This window comes from Oratosquilla oratoria, chromosome 2 (genome assembly GCF_046742065.1).
Source record: "Oratosquilla oratoria isolate Oo_2021 chromosome 2, ASM4674206v1, whole genome shotgun sequence".
Classification (NCBI taxonomy): domain Eukaryota; kingdom Metazoa; phylum Arthropoda; class Malacostraca; order Stomatopoda; family Squillidae; genus Oratosquilla; species Oratosquilla oratoria.
Genome location: NC_134778.1, coordinates 53152700 through 53175199, shown reverse-complemented (window position 1 = coordinate 53175199; position 22500 = coordinate 53152700). Strand labels below are relative to the sequence as shown.

Here is a 22500-nt window from a genome sequence, read left to right as displayed (position 1 = left end):
ACTGGCCCAAATTTTGTCGTGACTGAGCAAATGTTGATGGTGCCATGTATTTTTTGTATACAATTTTCCCTTATATGTGTGTGTATATATAAATGTGTGTGTGTGTGTTAGTACAGTGACAGTGTGAGATATATTCGTATGTTTGTGAAATATTGTGGGTCAGGATTGAGTGTCCTCAGTATTGGGGAGATAGAGATAGAGCGAAAGAGATAAGGGGAGAGAGAGAGAGAGAGAGAGAGAGAGAGAGAGAGAGAGAGAGAGAGAGAGAGAGAGAGAGAGAGAGAGAGAACGAAAGAGATGAGAGAGAGAACGAAAGAGATGAGAGAGAGCGAAAGAGATGAGAGAGATAAAGAGAACGAAAGAGAAAGAGAAAGGGAGTGAACGAAAAAGATAAGGCTCTGATCCCCCACCGAGACTGACCAACATCTTTTGTCTCTTCCTCGCCCGCAGGAGACATCACACAGAAGGGCTACGAGAAGAAGCGGAATCGTCTCCTGCAGCCGTTCCTGACGAAGGAGCAGTCCCAAGGTGCGTCTAAGGGCTCCTCTTCCTCCTCCCACAGGCCCTTCTCCTCCTCCTCCTCTTCTTTTTCTTCTTTACCCCTCGGGGTGGCTAGCGGAGTGCTCCAGGAATCACTGGCTGGCCAGGGTACTCCTGTGTGGCCCATACCAGTCTTAACATGTCATCCCAACTCGCTATCCTATCTCATCCCACCATATATATATATATATATATATATATATATATATATATATATAGATATAGATATTGCCATATCATACATATTAATTTCTTTATCATTCCATCATGCATGTCCATGGATTCATGTGATGATATGATATATACCATATGACCTGTACCATTTTACATTTCATATCTCTCATTTACACCGGTTATTGTCATTACAAGGTCTCATATATTTGTCATGTCATATTGTCATATTACGCCGTTTTGCATAGTGTAAGGTTAGGTCATAGTGTTCCAGCATGTCATACCATTGTTCAGCCATCTTGTCATATCAATATGTCATATACCAATTGTCAATCTACTCATTCCATTATGGTATAATTGGTTCTTGACTGATTGATTTATATTTATTTTTTTATTCCGTGACGTCATACTAGCTGTCATTTGTCTCATACCAACATATCACATAATTTATGTCATTCCGTTACACGCGTGACGTCATTCCGTAACACGTATGACGTCATTCCGTTACACGCGTTACGACATTCCGTAACACGTATGACGTCATTCCGTTACACGCGTGACGACATTCCGTAACACGTATAACGTCATTCCGTTACACGCGTGACACAAATTCGTTACATATATTACGTCATTCCGTTACACACATGCCATTCCGTTACGTGTGTAACGTAATTTACAAAAGTGACGTCATTCCGTTACGTGTGTGACGTCATTTACAAAACGTGACGTCATTCCGTTACACATGTAACGTCATTCCGTTACATATGTCAAGTGTCACCACAATTAATAATATTCACCTTATCAATCTCATTCTGTTCCCGCTCCATCAGAAATAGAATTTTACTAAAATTCCTTAGAATCGGAGGAACAATCTCATCAAAATGATCTGCGCCCAAGACAAGACAAAACAAGATAATTTTTTGCAGAAACGAAAAAAAATCTCGATCGAACCATTGAAGAGAAAAAATGGATTTGGAATATTTTATGTTTATAAACATAAAATTTTCCAAATCTCTCAAAGTTTCTTCTTCCTCCTTCTCAACCCTCCGCCTCTTCCTCCACCTTCTCTTCCTCTTCCTCCTCCTCCTCCACTTTCTTCTTCTTTACCTTCCCCACCTTCTCATCCTCCTCTTCTCCCTCCTTCGTATCCTCTTCCTCCTCCTCCTCTTCGCCCTACTCCTCGTCCTCCTCCTCCTCCTCCTTCACAGTTTCTCATCCTCTTCTCCCTTTTCCGTTTACTCCTCCTCCTCCTCTTTTTTCTCTACCTCTCCACTTTCTTCTCCTCCCTCTTCCTCCACACTTTTTTCCTATTCCTCCCCCTCCTCCTCCTCCTCCTCCTCTTACTCCTCATTACAATGCCTACTGCGCGAACGGTTGTTATTAGAACACCAACAAACTTTTTGTCCGGTCACCAGATTGCGTTCAGATTACTCAGCAACTTGGAGGCGAGGCCCCCTTAGTCTAAGGAGGCACAGTCAAGCTGCCCGTTTGTACCAAGGAAAAATTCGGGCTGGTGTGTGTGTTTGTGTGTGCACTGATATATGTATGCGTATACCTATGAGTGTACGTTTGTGTATACATACATATGCCTCTTCTGTACACGCGTACAAACGCGTCCATGTGCGTACGTGTGCGTGCGTGCGCGCGTCCGCGTATGCCCGCCACGCCATTCACAACCCCAGCGTAGCCTGGGGCGGAGAGGGGTCAAGCACCCCGGTCTACGTCGGGGCGCCCATATATGCCCAAATGAGTAATGTGACCATGGACCCGGTATGACATTTCCAGGCTTCCGAGTAGCGCTACTTGCATCTGGAAGAGAGAGAGAGAAAAAGAAAAAGACTCTCTTAGGCGTGTGAGGTCTGGCTTCTCTCAGCTGAATAAAATCGCTTGGTACTCGCCAGAATAAAATTATAAAGTGCGGTTGTACTTCTTTATGGGTTACCTGTGCGTATCTCTGCATTGTGTGTATATATATATATATATATATATATATATATATATATATATGTATATATATATATATATATGTAGTCACATGCATCATTTGAGGACAATGGGGGCGGGGCTTCGCCATCAAGTTAATGTGAACGAAGGAACTGGAAGGGATTCATAATATACTGTCATGTTTTATTTATTTATTTATTTTTATCTATTCATCTATCAATTTATTTACTGATTTTGCCTTGAGATAGACCAAATGGTCCGCTGGGTAACAACAACCCATTGCATTCAGTTGTATTCCACTGTATTCCAGACATGTAAAGTAGCGATACAAAAACGCTCCATGAACGCTTAGGTATGTCTTGTCCGATTGCTAAAGGAAGTCTTGACCCTCGTTTCAAAATACTTCGTCCACGTCAATGGGATAATAGCCGCGTTTCAACGAACCTTTTTGACGAATGCGACAAGACTTATTAAGGCGCCTGCGCATGTCTCGAATTCTCTTGGTGAGGTATTTTAGTCGGGTAAAATGTAGAGGCCGCCCCTACGGATCCCGGTCACTGCCGTCCAAGGAACGCCACTCACACAACTCGCTACATAAATTATTCCTGAATACGGCAACCCTATTAACATGCGTGTGCGTGCGCGCGTGTGTGTGCGTGTGGGTCCGTTTGTGTGTGTGTGTGTGTGTGTGTGTGTGTGTGTGTGTGTGTAAGGCCACATTAGCCATCCATAGATCGGGCTATATGTGAGCTCTGATCTCTTATCCGATTGCGCAGTGGTAGCGTTCGCGGCCGCCACTACTGTGGTCCGGGTTCGAATCCTCCCCAGGGCTGAAATAATATCAGTATCGCTGCGCTGCGAGTCGTTACTCCAACTCTTGTGGGCGGGGAGTTGTGTGTGTGTGTAAGGTGTCAGCATTACCCATAGATCGGTCATATATGAGCTCTAAGCTCTGTTCCGAGAGGGAAATAGCTGTCGATCACGAGTCCAATACGTGATCCAAGACCATGGTGCATACACACACACATGCACATACACAAACACACATGCACACACACACACACACACACACACACACACACACACACACACACACACACACACACACACACACACACACACACACACACACACACACACTAGACAGAGAGAGAGAGAGAGAGAGAGAGAGCGAGAGAGAGACCTGGGACCGCAGTGATATGACTTAGCTGTTTTTTTTTGACAGACGTACTGACCAGCCTGACTTGACATGCAGAGACCGCCATTAGCATGTCACTGACACGTCTCTGACGAAGTGGCCCCACGGGGCATGTCCCTTGTGGCATGCCATTTACGCATCTTTGTATGCATGCCGCCCGCCTGAACCTACAGACTCGTACCACATGAAGTGGGCTTGTTCTTTGACTCGGCTACCCCCTTATTTGGGGGAAAAGCCCTTTAGTGTGTGTGTGTGTGTATGTATGTATATATATATATTTATATATATATGTATATATATATGTAATATATATGATATATATATATATATACACACACACACACACCACTGACCCTTTTTCCCCTTATAAAGGGGTAGCTGACTTTTAACGCCCGTCCCTTTCCTCCCTTTGGACCAGATATATTTTTCTGTTTATTGAAGAAGCAATTTTGCCATTTAAATTGTAAGAACACAGGATGAACAGGATGGCCCAAAACTAAGTATACAATAACTATTTTTTTGTGGTATAGTTTTCCAAAATGTCCTTAAGAAACTTTGCTGCATTTCCGAAAATGAAATATGAAAAAATATATATATATATATACCAAAATACCATAACCTCATGATTACCAAAAAAATCAACATTATGCGGTCATCAGTGTATACTTATACCTATTTTTGGCCCACCATGTATCTAGGGGGCGCTATGAGGATGAAAGTACCCCTTCGCTGGGCCCCATAGTGATCACTTGATCCTCTCTTGGAATAGATCGTGTTCGTAAGTACGGATAAGTCGTAAACAAAAACGTTTTTATGACAAAAAATCACTGCAATATGTTTATTGAATTATCACACATTTATTTATTTGTTTGTTTGTTTGTTTGTTTGTTTTCAACTGGATGTTATAGCCTCAGCTATGACTTTATGAACGTGCTTTCCGTCACAACTCTTGGATTTATTATCAAACAACAAACATTGATAACCAATGGATACCATGATGTGTAGGAACTCATCACCCTTCATTCTTCGACTTTAGGCTCCATTCGTCACCCTTTCACCCATCACCCGTGTCACCCTCCGTCACTCGCCCCTCACCCAACACGTTTCACCCTTTACTCGCCCCTCACCCTTCACCCACCACCCCCTTCACCCACCATCACCTCACCCTTTCCTAGTCACGCGGGTGCCCGCATTCCAGGCAACATATGATATCTTTATCACAACTCCGAACGTTCAAACTGTCTGTAAATCGTCATCATTTATTATGCCCAGTCCCCGGCCTCTCCTCCTGTTGGACGGGACTCAGAGTCCTCCCTTCCGGACGAGCGCTCTCCCCGTCTGCCTGTGATTCACAGCAGTTTTGTGTCGCTTGTCTTATCTGGAGGGCCTGTTTTGCATAAATGGACTCTGAGAGCTCGACTTTACGGGGGCCTGTCCGGGATTGACGAAAAACGGGCGTTAGCTTCTCCACATATTCATTATTTATTTGTTTTATCATTCATATCATTTTTCATTGTCTACACTATCTTCTGGATCTTTTTTCCTTCCAGGGTCATGTCATTTTCCATTTCCAACACTATCTTGTAAATTTTAAGGTATAATATTAAGGTTCTCTCATATAAATTTGCATATGCTGATTTATTCATTTGTTTTGAGATGCCGATCTTGGTGGATTAATATGTCTCCCATGTTACCTAATGCCATGAATAGCCCCATGTCACTCATATGGACCATATACATATATGGAGACTTCCCCCCCATTTTCCCACTTTCCATGTTATTCACATGGACCATGTAGTGTTACCATATTTGGACACTTGCTCCCATATCTCCTTCCCCAAGTGATTACCCATACATCACCTCTTCACATCAAACACTACTGACTGACTGTGTGGCTTTGTGAGTGCCCCTGTCACGTCTCTCTTGCCCCCCAAGCTTGCCCCCCCCTTACTCCCCTCAGCTCTGCCTTGTACTTGAGCAGGTAATAGTCTCGTGCCTACTGACATTCCCAAGCTGACTTGTTACGCTTGGAGATTGTGCATGGAGACAGTATGCCTTTTCGGCCGTCTTGCGGCAAGGTTTTGGGGGTCTCTTATGTCTAACCCAATGGTGATGATTGGTGATTTATTTTATATATTTTTTTTATAGTGCCTGGTTTCTGGCTCATTAACAATGCCCCTCCCTGATAGGTCTAACACTCGTTTTTATCTTATTCCCTCCTTAAGATACCTGTGCCATCGCCTCTTGACGGTCAACTGTGGGCTTTAGCAGTGTTTAATGTTTGTCTCTGTAACAGTCTATCATTACTTATCTACACAGGAACTGGGGCCGTTCCCCCCAACCCCCCCTCGACTTCCCCCCCCTCGACCTCCGACCCCCGTCGCACGAACTAAATGAAGTGCCATTACTGATGCGGTCTCAAGGGCGTTCTACGATTTGATTCATCGCGCGAAGTACTGTTTTGATAACTGCCACGACTGTACTGTTATGACTGTAGTCACTGTTGTTATCTTGTTCTTATCTCTGTCGCGCTTTATGGTGTAAAATGGCCAAACGAGATGCTCATTTCTTAGTGACGTGTTCCGAGAAGTCTTGTCTCTTGCGAAGTAGGAGAGTGTCTCCGAAGTCAAAGATGCTCTATTTTGTCCACGGCTTTCTTGTAAATGACAGTCTTGCGTAAGAAATAGTTGTTGTTGTTTTGGGGTGTGGTTTACTAAAGTCTATCTTGTTTTGGACTTTAGGTTAACAAAACAACACCTCATTCGCAAGACTGTCATTAAAAGAAAACCTTGGGAGAAAGAAGCAGAACATCTTTGACTTCGGAGAGCGTCTTCGACATCGGAGAGCGTCTTCGACTTCGAAGAGCATCTTTGCCTTCGAAGAGCGTCTTCGACTTCGTGGCTCCTTTCTCACTTCGTAGAGGCGAGACTTCTCTTAGTGCCACCAAGAGCTCAAAGAGACGACTTCGAAAGGTTCTGAGCCTTTCAGTCGAAGGAACGCCCTTGGGTTCGTCGCGGTTCGAGTGCTACTTGTGACCTTCTCGGATCACCAGGAAGACTCCTTACGCCTATCCAGAGGGTCACCAAAGTTCTCTTGGAGGAACCATCTGAGTTGTCCGGAAGTACCAACTGAGATCTCTCGGAGCACCAACTGGGTTCTGGAGACCTGGGTTCTCCAGGGGTACCACCTGGGTTTTCTTTGAGTGCCACTTGGGATCCCCAGGATGACCATCTGAGTTTCCAGGTGATGCATCACATAGATTTACCAAGGGCATCACTTGGGTTCACCAGGAACATCCTTGGACTCTCCAGGAACGTAATTTGGGTTCCTACGAACACAACTGAGATCCTTCGAGAGTATCATCTGGTTTTTCCAAGAATACCATCTGGGTTCTCCAAGAATACCACCCGAGTCCTCTAGGAGTACCATCTGGGTACTCAAGGAGAACCAGCTGAATCCTCCAGGACAGATTCTCCAAGAGGACTTCGATGATTTTGTAGGTTCGACTTCGACCTACAGTGGCACTGTCCTCGTCCTGGTGACCTGAAATGACATTGGTTGACCCAGGATGTTCGTCACCGACATTAGTGCGTGTCGGGGGTCGGGGTCGAAGTGGAGGAGGAGGCCCTGGTTCCAGCTGGGGGTCCTGGTTCTCAAAGAAACTCCGAACCGTGAAGGTTTCTCGTCGAATCCCATCATTGCTGTGAGCAACTTTATCTATTTTGTTATGGTGAGCGCAAGACGATTTTATTCACATGATGGACGGGTTTTGGGTTTGAATGTGTGTGTGTGTTAATAAGATCGTCTGGCGCACACCTGAGGCAAATTCATAAAGCTGACTTCGGGAACGAAAGGGATGAACGAAGAAAGACCTCGCAGAGTTCGGGATGTCTGCGACCTTGATCCCTCAGCCCTTGTCCCCCTACTTCGACAAGTAACTCTGGTTGCCATAGTAACGGCCGGGCCCTGTGCCTCCTTCCCAGCAGCAGCATGGCAGCAGCAACAGCTGGGCGGAGCGGGACGAAGCAGGAGAGGCGAACATCGAGTCACGACCCACGAACGCCGATACCTCTCAGGTACTCCCCCCATCTCCCCCCTCGAACTCCTCGAACTCGGAACGACCCGACGACCGAGGTCTTCCGGTCAACGGGGTTCTACGACCCCCTCCACCTCCCTCCCCCTCCCTCCCCTTTCCTCCCTCCCCTCCCCCTCCCTCCACCCCCCGGCCCCTACACCAAACACATGACCCTCCCCCATCATTTAGAAGCCTCGCTACCGTATCGCCTTTTACAGTGTACACAAATGTACTATGTAAAAACAAATGTACTACATGCAGTCCCCACCAATTACACGTCTCTTCACTCATCATTAAATCCCCTTTAGTACATATAAACTCATTTACTACACACACACACACACACACACACACACACACACACACACACACACACACACACACACACACACACACACACACACACACACACACACACATACACACCATGTACACACCTTTACACACACACACACGCACACACACACATATTCATAAACACACATATACATACACACATACACATGTACACGCCCTTACACCACACTGTAATCCCACAAGCATTTAAAATCCCTCGGAAGTTCCCTCAAGACCACCCCTCCATCTTAGTCCCACGTGATTCCCATCCAGGTCCCCTCGAACACAAACACGACACCCTCCCACCCTCCCCCACCCACCCGCCCACCCTTCGTCAGTGTACACACAAGCCGAGCGCCACAACGCAGGACGTCCTCTCGTGCAGTGCCAATCTGGCACTCCTTCTCAACGACCTCTCTTGTACAGTGCCGTCGCCGCGTCGTCGCCGCAGCAGCACGCCCACGCACGCCCGCCCGTCCGCCCGTCCCCCACGCCCGCATGCTTGCTTGCTTGCTAGCTCGTCGGACGTGCACGCCCATTTTTCTTCGGGAAATACTTTTACCCTTCGTCTTGTCTCCCATCCCACCCCACGTGACCCCACGTGACCTCGTGACCTGAGCTTACGCATGTATGTGACCTACCCTGACCTAGTCACCTTCCCGGAATTCCTGTCCCTTCCCGTCCATCCTTCCGTCAGTCCCGGATTCTGTCCTACCCGCCCACCTCGTCATCCTCATCCACAAAATCCACCCACAAAGTCCACCCAGAAATTCCACCCACAGATTCCACCCGCGCAATCCACCTTTCAGTTCTTCCATCATTCCGTCTTGTATGTCACTTTTTTATTTCTATTTCTATTTATGTATTCTATTTTGTCATCTGTCATGTAATTGACCTCTTCCCCTACCTTGTATAACCAGAGGTTAGGAGAAGCCTTTGTCTTGCAGTGGATTGATGACAGTGCCCTCCTCCACCCTCCTCCTCTACTCTCCTCCTCCACCCTCCTCCTCCACCCTCCTCCTCCACCTGCCTCCTCCTCCAACCTCCTCCTCCCTCCACCGCCATCCACACGCCACATCCACCAACTCCTCCCTCTATTCCACCCCTCCACCTTCTTCCACCACATTTTCAACCATGTCCACCTTCACTCATACCCTTCCTCCTTCCTCCACCTCATCCTCATTCATGTCCACCTATACATGGACTCCACATTCAACCACTACACTCCACTCCAGCGCTCCACAGTCTTATCCATGTCCACCACCAGAAGGACTCATCCACTCTCTCCACTTCAGTCATCCACATAGTCGCTGCTCCCCCCAAAGGTCGGCTAATCCGAAGGATTTAAGGTCATTATGCTTCTGAAGGAGGTGGTCCTTGAAGGAGCTCAAGGAGTGGTCCTCCACTTCACGCCATTATGCTCGGCCATGCAAACCTCGAGGACGACTTGACGTCCGCCTCGAACGAGTGACGTCATTTCCGCCCACCTGCCCCTCCAGAGATCCTTCAGGAAGGCTCTGAAGGCTGAAGTTCTGAAGTTTGGGAGTTGAAATATAAAGACTGGGTGACTGTCTCCAAGCTCTACTTAGAGTGATTGACCTTATTTGACCTGCCCCCCCCTCTCCCTTCCCCCAGCTTATCTTGGGGGTGGGGATATCCCTGTGTTGCAGAGGAGACCAAGGCATCCTTAGCCAACAGGAGACCTTTTGGTCCATAAAGAAGTCGGATAAAAAAAAATATATATATACAGATAGATAAATTAAGATAAAATTAAATAAAATTAAATTAAATGAAACTAGAATTCAGTAGAAAAAATAAACAAAATAAAGGTTTTTAATGAGGTTTTGGCTGTTCACAAGAACAATGTTCCAGGCTGCTGTGAACATTTCGTTAAGTGTGTGAACAAGGAAGAACTGTCGTAAGTGGCATCTGACCTCCTCAGTGACCCGAAGAGGTCAGCCATGACACGCCTAACAAGCCTCTCACGTGTCACGTGACCTGAGACGAGGCCGTGACATGACATGACCCAGGGCCTGGGAATGGCGTCACCTGATATTAGGTCTGGCAGTGACGTCACGCGAGCTTAGGCCGGAGAGTGACGTCACACGAGTTAAGGCTGGGCCGTGACGTCAAGTGAACTTAGGGCGGAGTGACGTCACACGAGATAAAGCCGGGCAGTGACGTCACGTGAGCTTAGGCCGCAGTGACGTCACACGAGATAAAGCCGGACAGTGACGTCACGTGAGCTCAGGCTGGAGAGTGACATCACACGAGATGAAGCCGGGCAGTGACGTCACACGAAATAAAGCCGGACAGTGACGTCAAGTGAGCTCAGGCCGGAGTGACGTCACACGAGTTAAGGCCGGGCAGTGACGTCACGTGAGATTAGACCTGGTAGTGACGTACATCACATAGTTTATTCTGGTTGTATGCCTATGTTGAAGGCGTATTTAAGTCTCTCTCTCTCTCTCTCTTTCTCTCTCTCTCTCTCTCTCTCTCTCTCTCTCTCTCTCTCTCTCTCTCTCTCTCTCTCTCTCTCTCTCTCTTTCTCTCCTCCTCCTCCTCCTCCTCCTCCTCCTCCTCCTCCTCTTCATCCGCTCTGGCTCTTGCCTCCAGAGACTGCACCGTTCCCCAAAGGGATAGACCGGTAGTCCTGCAGTGGGCTATTCGGAGCTCGACCATCAGGGCGCTCTACCTCAGTCGCCACACCAGAAAGTGTTTGCACCACTGTCACCACTCCCGCTATCACCATTCTCGCGTTCACCATTTCTCTGTCACCATCACTGTTTTCACCACCAATCTCTCCTTACATCACCTCAAATAACGCCCTTATTCCCTCTGGGCAGAAGACGCATAATAGGTGACGCTGTGTCCTGTGCCTTCTTGCAGCCCCAAATTTTGATTCAAGAATACGGCCAGAGTAAACATAGTCAACCCACACTTGTCGAAAATGTCTTCGGGGTCGACGTAACGTCATGTCGTCTGTAGACGTTCAGTGGTGTGACGTCACTAGTGTGGAAAGATTTTGTGTACTTTGAGTTCTTCACAACGTGTTTGACATGATCATTCCTTATCATTCGTCATCTAGGGTACTTGCCCTTACCTAGGCCTTACCATGCCTTTACCTTGCCCTTACATTTACCTTACCTTGCCTTTTACCCTTTCTTGTCCTTATACTGCCCTTACCTTGCCCTTACATTTACCTTACCTTGCCCTTACATTTACCTTACCTTGCCCTTACATTTACCTTACCTTGCCCTTTACCCTTACATTGCCCTTAATTTGCCCTTACCTTGCCCTTACATTTACCTTACCTTGCCATTATCTTGCCCGTCCTTTCTCCTTGCCTTCCTCACTCCCTCCCGCACTCCCCTTCCTCCACTCCCCTTCCTCCCTCACTCTCCATCCTCAATTTTTCCCTCCCTGACTCCCCTTCCTCACGTCCCCAACACTCCCCTCCCTCACTCCCTTCCTCCCATCACTCCCCATCCTCCCACACTCCCTCCGTCACGAGCCTGGGAGTCCCGAGAACTCCCAGAGGATCACTCCCCGTTGTGCGTCCAATCCTTGGCTGTTCAGAGCTGCCACTCCACCTATTCCCTCGCTCTTGGTACTCCATGCCTTGGAGTGACCCTCGACTCCTAAACCACACGAAGCTAAACCTTATGCTAAACTCCACCAAAAATACGATGCATTTTATTATAACCTAGTTTAGATAACTTAGTTTAAAAGATAATCCAACCTGATATGTTGTAACTTTAAACCACTTGTATTGATAAGTTCCCCTGCCCTGCCTATACCTTTCTTATATTATTATGAATATATATATATATATATATATATATATATATATATATATATATATACATACATATATACATACATGTATATGCAAAATAGACCACTAGGAAAAAAGAAATTAACGAAGCAGAGCGCTTTCGTATATTACATCTTCAGTGCAAAAAGTACTGGATGTAATATACGAAAGCGCTCTGCTTCGTTAGTTTCTTTTTTCCAAATGGTGTACTTTGCATAAGTGAACACGCGTACCCGTGTTCTTATTAGCATATATGTATAATTATATGTGTATGTGTGTATGTATATAATCGCTGCTTTTTAGTTGTTTAAACCCTTTTCTCCACTCGAGAACTGTAAAAATTGTACACACCCTCACTCGCTTGGTCCCCATCTTTGCTTCACGTCCCTGATCTTTGTACTATACCAGGAAAATAAATATTTATATATATTTTCTACTAATACTTCTTTTGTCTTTTGAATTATTTCTGCTTTCTGTGTCTGAAGCCTTTTTATCATCTTAATCTGATGAAGCCTTTTTTAAGTATCCTTTATTGCTTAATGGAATCTTTATATATATGTATATATATATATATATATGTATATATATATATATATATATATATATACACATACATAATGTATGTATATATGTATATATATACACGTCTGTACTTTTATGCTTGCCCATCTTTAAGCACTTTATCTACTTAAAATATTTTATTGTGGCTAAATACAGATGCTTTTTTTTTGTATTGGAGGGAGGGTCCCTGGACTGCAGTGACTCTTAAACGACCGGGACCCACCTGAGTCTGTGGTTATCCTCTCATCTGAATAAAATCGTCTGGTGGTAGCCAGAATAAATTCTATCAAGCACAGTTACTTGTTGGATGTCCCCCACTCCATCCTCTTATTTTTTTCTCCTCTTTCCATTATTCACCTCCTCTCCCTCTCTTCCCCTCTCCCTTTCTTCCCTCTCCCCCCTTCTTCCCCTCTTCCCTTCTCCCTCTCTTCCTTTCTTCCCCTTCTTCCTCTGTCCCCTCTCCCCTTCTTCCTCTCTCCCCTTCTTCCCTCTCCCTGTCTCCCTTTCTCCCCCTTCCCCCTTCTTCCCCTCTCCCCTTCTTCCCCTCTCCCCTTCTTCCCCTTCTTCCCCTCTCCCCTTCTTCCCCTTCTTCCCCTCTCCCCCTTCTTCCCCTCTCCCCCTTCCCCCTTCTTCCCCTCTCCCCTTCTTCACCTCTCCCCTTCTTCCCCTCTCCCCCTTCCCCCTTCTTCCCCTCTCCCCCCTTCCCCCTTCTTCCCCTCTCCCCTTCTTCCCCTCTCCCCCTCTCCCCTTCTTCCCCTTCTTCCCCTCTCCCCTTCCCCCTTCTTCCCCTCTCCCCTTCTCCCCCTCTCCCCCTCTCCCCCGTCACCCTCACAGCTCCACCAACTCTTCACCCGCACCATCTCGTGCAGCTTCAAACCCCTCCACCTCCACCCACCTCGGGTATGTCTGTCGCAGCTGTTTTGCAGCTTCTAATATCCCCTCATACAGCTGTTCTGATGCCAGCAGCATCCTGGCAGCTTTGATGGACTTTTACCTTGCATGTGACATAGTTGGGATTTCTCTCTCTCCCTCCTCTCTCTCCCTCTCTCCCTCCCTCCCTCCCTCTTTAGGTCATGTTTGATTTTTTCTTTCTTTCATTCTTTTTCGTTATTTAGTTCGTTTCTTCTCTTCTACTCCTTCTTCTCTCTTCTCCCGTTATTCTTCCCTTCCTCTTTCCCTCTCTTCCTCTCACTTTCACTCTCTTTCCCTATCTTCTCCCATTCCTCTTTTCCTCTCTTTTCCCCATCTTCTTTTATTTTCATATATCTTCCTCTCACTCCTCTTCGTTTCCCCTCTCTCCCTCACTCCCTCTCTCCCTCACTCTTCCTCTCCCCCCACACTTCCCCTCTCTCTTTACCTTTCTCTCCTTCTCTGCCCCTCTCTTCCTCTCTCTCCCTCGTACCCTCTTCCTTTTCCCCTCTTCCCCTTTCTTCCTCTTCTCTTTCCCCTCTTCCTCTTATCCTCTTCTTCCTCGTATTCTCCCTCCCTCTTTTCCCTATCTTCACCATCAACCCTTCTCCCCTTCTCCCCACTTCCTCTTCCTCACTCTCTCCTCACTCTCACTCCCCTCTCCCCCCCAGTCCGCATAGGCGTCTTTATATATATATATATATATATATATATATATATATATATATATATATGATAAATTACTCTATTTACTTGACGTGTAGTGTCTGTGTTAAAACAGTTACCTTTCTCTTTGCTTTATATATATATATATATATATATATATATTATATATATATATATATATATAATATATATATATATATATATATATGCCTATATACCGTGTGTATATGCATGGAGTATATGTGTATATGTATATATATGTCACTGTACACACACACACACACACACACACACACACACACACACACACACACACACACACATATATATATATATATACATATATACATATATATATATATATATATATATATATATATATATATGTAATATATATATGTGTGTGTATATGTGTTGGGGTATAAGTGTATTTACTTCTCAGTTCCATTTCTGCATTGCGTCAGTACAGTCCCGGACTGGGTTAATCTACAGACAGGTCTTCCTCCTCTCCTCCTCTACCTCTTCCTCCACCTCCTCTCCCTTTCCTCCTCCTCTTTTGAATTGTTCATTCTATCTCTTTTTTTCTCTCTTCCTGTTAAAGAGAAGTCACTTCATTTCCTTTCCCTTCAGGTTAAAGACGTTTTCATCCCCTTTCACTTCCCCCCCCTCTCTCTCTCTCTCTCTCTCTCTCAGGTTTCTCTCTTTGGTTTCTCTCGTTTTCTCTCTTTTCTCTCTCAGGTTTCTCTCTTTCTCTCTTTCTCTCTCTCCCTCTCCCTCTCTCTCACTCGCAGTCTGTCCCCTCTCTCTTTACTTCAGTAGCCTTTCAATTCCCTTGAACCTCTCACTTCATCCCAGGTACTCCTCCAACCCCCATTTCCAGCTTCCTCTTCCGTCACAGCTGCTTTGTGCTCCAGGACCAACAGCTGTCTTCTCCTTATGACCTCATTTCTCTTATTGCTCCTTTATTCAGGTGTCATCACCGCTTCTCCTCCTCAGTCCTCGTCTCCTGTCTTCCACCTTCCCGTCTTGTAGGTTCCACCTTCTTCTTTCCTCCACTCCTTCGCCTTCTCTAGATACCCCACCCGGTTTCTTCTCCTCTCTTCTCCCCTCCTCTCCCCTCTTCCTCCTCTTCTCCCCTCTTCCCCCCTCTTCTCCCCTTCTCCCTTTCCGTCTTCCCCAGGTGTTCCGTACCTCTTCTACCCCCCCCCTTTCCCCTCTGCACTCCCCCGACACTTTTAACTCCCCTTCTCCCCTTCCCACCCCATCTCTTTTCGTCCCTCCCCCTTACCCCCTCACCCCCCGGTGCCTTGCCCACCGTGGTTGACACCCGTGGTGCCTGCAGTTGTTTTAGTGTTCCTTCGTGCATGCAGGGGCACCCGCGCGTGAGAGCGGCGTCTCTCCGAGCACGCGCTCCCGGCGAAGGGCCCAGCGGCGCGTCACCCGAAATGAGTCGCGTTACCATTCAGGTAAGTGGTACTTGAGCCTTTGTCCTTCTTCTCCGTTACGGCAGGTCGTCCTCGAGGAGGAAATGAGGTCCTCCTCAAGCCTCGGCACCGGCGCCAGATCAACTTTCACTATACCCCGATTGGCGTTAGGGTCAGTCACGGGTGTGGCTGTATACAGGAACACACACACACACACACACACACACACACACACACACACACACACACACACACACACACACACACACACACACACACACACACACACACACACACACACGACGGCGCACAGGTAGCGTTCACAACCGCTACTCCAGCGGCCCGAGTTCGAATCATGCCCAGGACTGCGAGCCGTTACTCCAACGCTCGTTGGCGGGGAGTTTTATGTGTGTGTGTAAGGTCACAGCATTACCCATAGATCGGCCATACATGAGCTCTAAGCTCTCATCCGGGAGGGTAGTTGCTGTGGAGTACGATTCCAACACGTGTTCCAAGACCATGGTGAAACACACATACACACACACACACACACACACACACACACACACACACACACACACACACACACACACACACACACACACACACACACACACACACACATATACACGGTCAGCTATATTTTTGTTTCATTCTCTGAGTATATTAAAATTTGTTGCATGTGTGTAATATCTGGTAAGTAAACACACACATGTATATATTCTTCACGGACTTCACATCACAACACTTCACTTTCATCGATTCATCGTCTCGGTAAGTACACTTAAGAATTTTTTTATGTGTACAAGTGTACATGTGAGTGATGTGCTTGTGTGTATTTGTGTGCGTGTTCTCATATGTGTGTTCACGTACACGCGAATGTTCGTGTAACGAAATTGTGTTTATTCTGGTAATGGTATTGAAGGAAATCGATTTTAATCCGTGGATCGGGAACTGTGGGTTACATGGATAGTATCTGGTTAAGTGACACGGGTTAAGTAACCTTGTTAAGTGCTTGGTTAAGTACTTGGTTAGGGACTTTTTCCGGCTAAGTCCAGAAGAACTCGTTTTAACCCTGAACTGTATGGAACCATTTGTCTTCTTGTTCCTCCTTCTCCTCTTCGTCTTCTTCGTCTTTTTTCCTCTTCTTCGTCTTCTTCTTCATCTTTTTTCTTCCTCTTCTTCCTATTCTTCTTTTTCTTCGTCATCTTCCTCTTCTCCTTCATCTTCTTTTTCTTTTTCTTCTTTCTCTTCGTCGTCTTCTTCCCCTTCTTTCTTTTCTTTTCCTTCGTCGTCATCTTCCCCTTCTTCTTCTTCTCTTCTTCTTCTTCTTCTTCTTCTTCTTCTTCTTCTTCCTCTTCTTTCCTTTTTCTTCGTCTTCAGAGATCGACAAACGAAAACACTCTAAAAACCAACATGGTGCCCGGAGACTTGAATGCAAGTTTAAGTCCCATCACTGTGGGGGATCTCATCCTCGGTTGGTTTGTGTGGAGAATCGAACCCCTTAGAGCTCTTAAGAGGTTTCCCACACAGATAACGTATCTGTGATCAGAAAGTTTCGGTCATCAATGTTTGAGTGTACATGTGAATCTTGTCCCGAGATGGGAGGAGTGCTTAAGTTGTTTTTAAGTGGGTATGAAGTGGAGTGTTATGTGCTTGGCACCCCCTTTAAAAGGGGGAAAAGGATATATATATATATATATATATATATATATATATATATATATGTTGAGACATTGTGACAAGTTTGAGGAAGAAGGCCGAGTTTATTCCTGACCGGTTTCCTCTGAAGAAGCTCTAAGCGAAACCGGTCAGGAATAAACTCGGGCCTTAGACCCGTGTCCTACTCTTCCACCCTCCATATATATATATATATATATATATATATATATATATATATATATATATATATATATATATATATGTATGTATATATATTGTGTCATTGACTTTGCTGAGTTTTATGTAGCAGCTTCATAATGATTAAATCTTCCCTGGACTCGATGTGGTCAGTCCTACTAAGCCTTTCCACTTTGATCATTGTTGCGTCATTTACGAGGACACGTGTACCAGATGGTACTGAGTGACCAGAACTAGTTGCTGATGGTGGTGGTGGTGCGTTGGTGTGAACCACGTTGGTGTTGGGGACAAAAACACAGTCTGTGAAGGAGACGGGATTGAGGGAGGAGGAGAGAGGGGAGGAGGAGGAGAGAGGGGGGAGGAGGAGAGAGTGGGGGAGGAGCGAGGGAGGGGGAGAGGGGACTTTATCGTCAACTCTTACCGTACCTCCTTCTCCACCTGCTCCTCCTCCTCCTCCTCCTCCTCCTCCTCCTCCTCCTCCTCCTCCTCCTCCTCCTCCTCCTCCTCCTCCTCCTCCTCCCCCTCCTCCTCCTCTTCCTCCTCCTCCTCCTCCTACACGTACATTTCATCCTCTCTCTTCATTTCCTCCCCTCCTGCTCCTCTTGCTTCCCCTTCTGCCATGGTTTTCTTCCTCCTCCTCCTGCCCCTCCTCCTATTCTTCCTTCTCCTCTCCTCCTTTTCCTCCTCCTCTCCTCCTTTTCCTCCTCCTCTCCTCCTTTTCCTCCTCCTGTTCTTCCTCCTTCTCCTTTTCCTTCCCCATATCCTCCTCCTCGTATTCCTCCTCCTCCTCGTATTCCTCCTCCTCCTTCTCATGCTCCTCCTCCTCCTCCTCCTCCTCTTGCCCTTCCACCTCATTCTCCGCCTTCTCTTTCTTGGCTACCTCTCGGAGCAAGCACCTCCTCCTCCTCCTCAATACTTTGCTGACCTGTACCTCTTTACCTCCCGCTGAGCTACCCTCTGCCTCTCTCTCTCTTCCTTCGTCGAGGTGGGACATTGGGGAAGAAGAGGAGGGAGAGGGGCGAGGAGGAGGAGGAGGAGGAGGAGGGGCGTGGGAGTTCGCGAAGGGCGCAGTCATTATAAGAGGAGACACTCAGTGATGTGAGAAAGAGAGAGAGAGAGAGAGAAAGAGAGAGACTCATTATATCCCTATCGACTGTCCGAATACAAAGGGCAAAGGTGACGTTGGGCCAGAGCTAAGCGCCTAGGGTGATGTCGTAAAATTTATGTTAATTAATTCAAATTTGAAATTGTATTTTTTACGTTAATTAGGAAGAACATTGCAATATTTGTATATGTAGTATAACTGCAGTGGTTGATTCAGTATATATATTTACGAATTTTATTGTATTTAGATCGTATTAAAACAGTTTTATCGTATTTTTCCATACGAACACAATAATAAAGGTTTTAGTGATAAAAGGTATAGTCACCCCTTAGCGTATTCGTTCTTTCTAGTGTGAAGCCGTTTTCTTTGTATATGAAGGCCAGAGAATTTTTTTTGTGTTTATTTACAGACCATTTCAGTATTTGTCGTACCATACATTGTAAGACAAAATAATTGACCTTAGTTATGAAAATGAAGGAAAATTTATAAGAAATTTAAACCATATCCAAATCTTGGATCCGTGACATAGATCAACTTTTTCAAAGTGAAAATTCACCTGACCCGATTTGGTGACGACAACGAAAAGTAACATTAGTACTTAGTATCCATAACGGACTTTTGCAAAAATGGTTTTGGCAGTGGGATGGGCCAAGGCTTCTATATTTGGCAAAGTCTAATTTGCAGTTAGCCAGGAATAGGACGAGGAAGTAGAAATGAAGGCGTTGCCGGAAAAAAAGAATAAATATTTTTGCTTTGGTATTTTAACGATGCCTTCTGTCGTGTTGAATGGGGAGATTTTATTAAACGACTGTACATGATATGACGTCATGGATGTGTCGCTATGACGTCATTCATAGAAAAAGGTGACATAGGGTAGGTATTTAGGTCAAGGGCATGGTATCATTGTGCGGTATGTGTGTGTGTGTGTGTGTGTGTGTGTGTGTGTGTGTGTGTGTGTGTGTGTGTGCGCGTGTAACTCACCATGGTCTTGAATCACGCTGTACTCGTGATGGACAGCTATTACATTTCCGAGTGAGTTTTGTATGGGCACAATGTATGGGTAATTCTGTGATATACCACATACACACACACACACACACACACACACACACACACACACACACACACACACACACACACACACACACACACACACACACACACACACACACACACAAAGACAGATCACTACGAGCATAGCTCCCTTTCCGTGTAATACATTAAGTAAATACACACATTTTGCTCAAGGGTAACAGTAAAGTTAAAGGCATTTGCATGACGGGACCTTTTCATGCACAATGCATTGCAGCATGCACAGATGTACGTCATCCTTGAGCAGACTGTCTTTACACAAGCACAAGTCGCTTTCACTCTTTCACAATTCTTGTTTATTTTACTCAAAGAAACTATTTCGATCAGCTGATGGGTGGAGGGTTACTGGGGGAGAGGGAGGTGGGTTTTTTGGTGGATTGAGACTCCAGTGGACTGATGGATGGATTGATAGATTGAGGGTTTGGATGTCCCTTTTTCATACCCTTCCTCCCCATTTTATGTATTTTATTTATTATTATTATTATTATTATTATTATTATTATTATTATTATTATTATTATTATTATTATTATTATTATTATTGTAATTATTATTTTATAAAACGAAAGTATTGGACGAGTGTAGAAGGCAACCCCCATTCTGTCTGAAACTTAGAAGAAAGGTGTCTGTACTAAACAAGGTTAAAGTAGGAGTTTAACTGAACCCTTAAACCGCTTCCTTGGCTCAGAGCCAATCCGCCAGATGTTGAAGTCTTTACCAGCTGCGCGAGAAAGGCGGGTTGCCTGCTGCATGCATAGGAAATTTATATTGACGATTATTGACTTCATCAGACTTAACTAGACAAGGTTAAGAGGGGCAGTGTTGGGTTAGAGGCGATTAGGAGAGGATTAGGAGTGTTTAAATTGGGTTTAGTTAGGGTTATGTTAGTTATGTTGGTTAGGCAAGGTTAAGTTAGAGAAACCGTTGTTGTTAAACAAAATAGAATATTTTAATTTCCTTTTTATTGATATTTAACTCACGAAGCTTAATCGAGATATTTTGATAATCTAGCCAGAGATCCCTTCAGAGCTGAATAAAATCGTTTGACAACAGCCCGAAAAATCTTAGAATCCTAGATATGATAATTAACCGTATTATTATAATCATTATCATTATTACTATTATTATTATTATTATTATTATTATTATTATTATTATTATTATTATTATTGGCTACCGCCCTTGAAGGGGGAAAAAGCCTTGGTAATTATTATTATTATTATGAATTTTATTACTCTTAAATTGAGGACAACACATGGTGGCAGCGGTGGGATCGAATCCACGCCTCCGAAGAGACTGAGAAATGGCGATACAGAACAATAGTATTATTAATATTATTACTATTATTATTATTATTATCGTTATTATTGTTATTTTTGTTGTTATCGTTGTCATTATTATCATTAGTATTAAATTATTTTATATGACCTGTTTGATACTGTCCATGTTCGAGCTACCGATGAATGGCCGTCAGATTCGACCCCATTGATGTGGTGCAGTTCCTCTTGAAGGTCGCTACCCCCTCTCCCCCTCTCCCCCTCCCCCTCCCACTCTCCCCCTCCTCTTCCCCCTCCTCTTCCCCCTTTCGAATGACGAGCTTACTCGTTAATTAGTGTCTTCATTGATGATGCTGGATGAAGCGGCCTTCAGGGCTTTGCTTCATTGTGATGGTGACTGTCGTCTTGTGGGTTGCCCGCTGCCAATACCTGATGGGGACGACCTCGCTCACATGTCAGAGCCTACTGGCGTAGACTCGCCGGGTCCTGGTAGCTAGATAACATTATTTACTACCAGTTATGGTAATGATAGGGATTGTAATCATTAGTAATAGTAATGATAATAATAGTGGTAGTAATGATATTGTGGTTATCGTGAGACTATTACTAACAGTAGTAATACAGTTATTATTATTATTATTATTATTTTCACTCTTTTGTGCTCCATTATATATCATCCTAGTTTACCTCGGCCTATTCCATTCATACTTACCCCCTCCCTCTCCCCCTCTCCCTCTCTCCCTCTCCCTCTCTCCCTGTCTCCCTCCCTCTCACCCTCACCCTCCATCTCCCTCCTTCATCCCCCCTCCTTCCCTCTCCCTCTCCTCCTCCCTCCTTCCTCTCTCCCTCCCTCCCTCTTCCTCCCTCCCCCTCCTTCCCTCTCTCCCCCTCCCTCTCCCCCTCCCTCTTCCTCACTCTCTTGGAGCTTTGAGTGAAGGATGGAGTAGTGTGGAGTGCAATTGAGGAGTGGGACTGGAGTGAGCCAAGGTCCTTCAGGGATGGGGAGTTGCTGACGACGGCATCAGTACCGTGCCTCCTTGTATACCTGAACCCGTGCCAGTCGCCAGACGATTTTATTTCATGACCCAAGGGGAGGGAGGGTCTGAAAGCATCTACGAAGGGTCGAGACCCCACGTCAGACCGGGTCTAGTGGAGGAGGTGGTTGGGCGTTGGTGGGGCGCTCAGTCAGGGTCTGAAAGGTCACGGGTTCGAGTCCTTCCTGGTGCGTCGTTACCGCTTCTGCGAGGAACTAGGTAACCTCCTCCTTCTCCCCTCCCCTCCCCTCCTCTCCTCCTCTTCCCCTTGGTGCCCCCGTAGGTTTCGTCCCCCGTGGGACTCCTCCCACGGGGGGGACATGTGTTATGTCAACAAATGGGGAAGATAATTGTCGCGTTTGCTGCCGTCGCAATAGGGATTTGGTTAGTTATTATTTATTATTTTATTAATTTACCTATTGTTTAATTATCCGCTCATTTACCTTTGTTTATTCATTTATTTATTTTTTATTATTTTTATCTATTTTGGT

At 45.5% G+C, this 22500-nt stretch overlaps 1 protein-coding gene across 6 annotated transcripts in view; it reads left to right on the top strand.

Moving 5' to 3' along the window:
* DIP2 (disco-interacting protein 2) overlaps positions 1 to 22500 on the top strand; it is a 200716-nt gene that overhangs the window by 44074 nt on the left and 134142 nt on the right. For 3 of the 6 annotated variants that reach the window (XM_076208289.1, XM_076208296.1, XM_076208276.1), the window contains exons 2-3: positions 451 to 528; positions 15588 to 15683. In XM_076208289.1, the coding sequence (XP_076064404.1) occupies positions 451 to 528; positions 15588 to 15683 (174 nt within the window). Of the gene's footprint in view, positions 1 to 450; positions 529 to 7836; positions 7930 to 15587; positions 15684 to 22500 lie in introns of all 6 variants that reach the window. The other 3 variants (XM_076208283.1, XM_076208292.1, XM_076208305.1) reach the window with 3 other exon arrangements.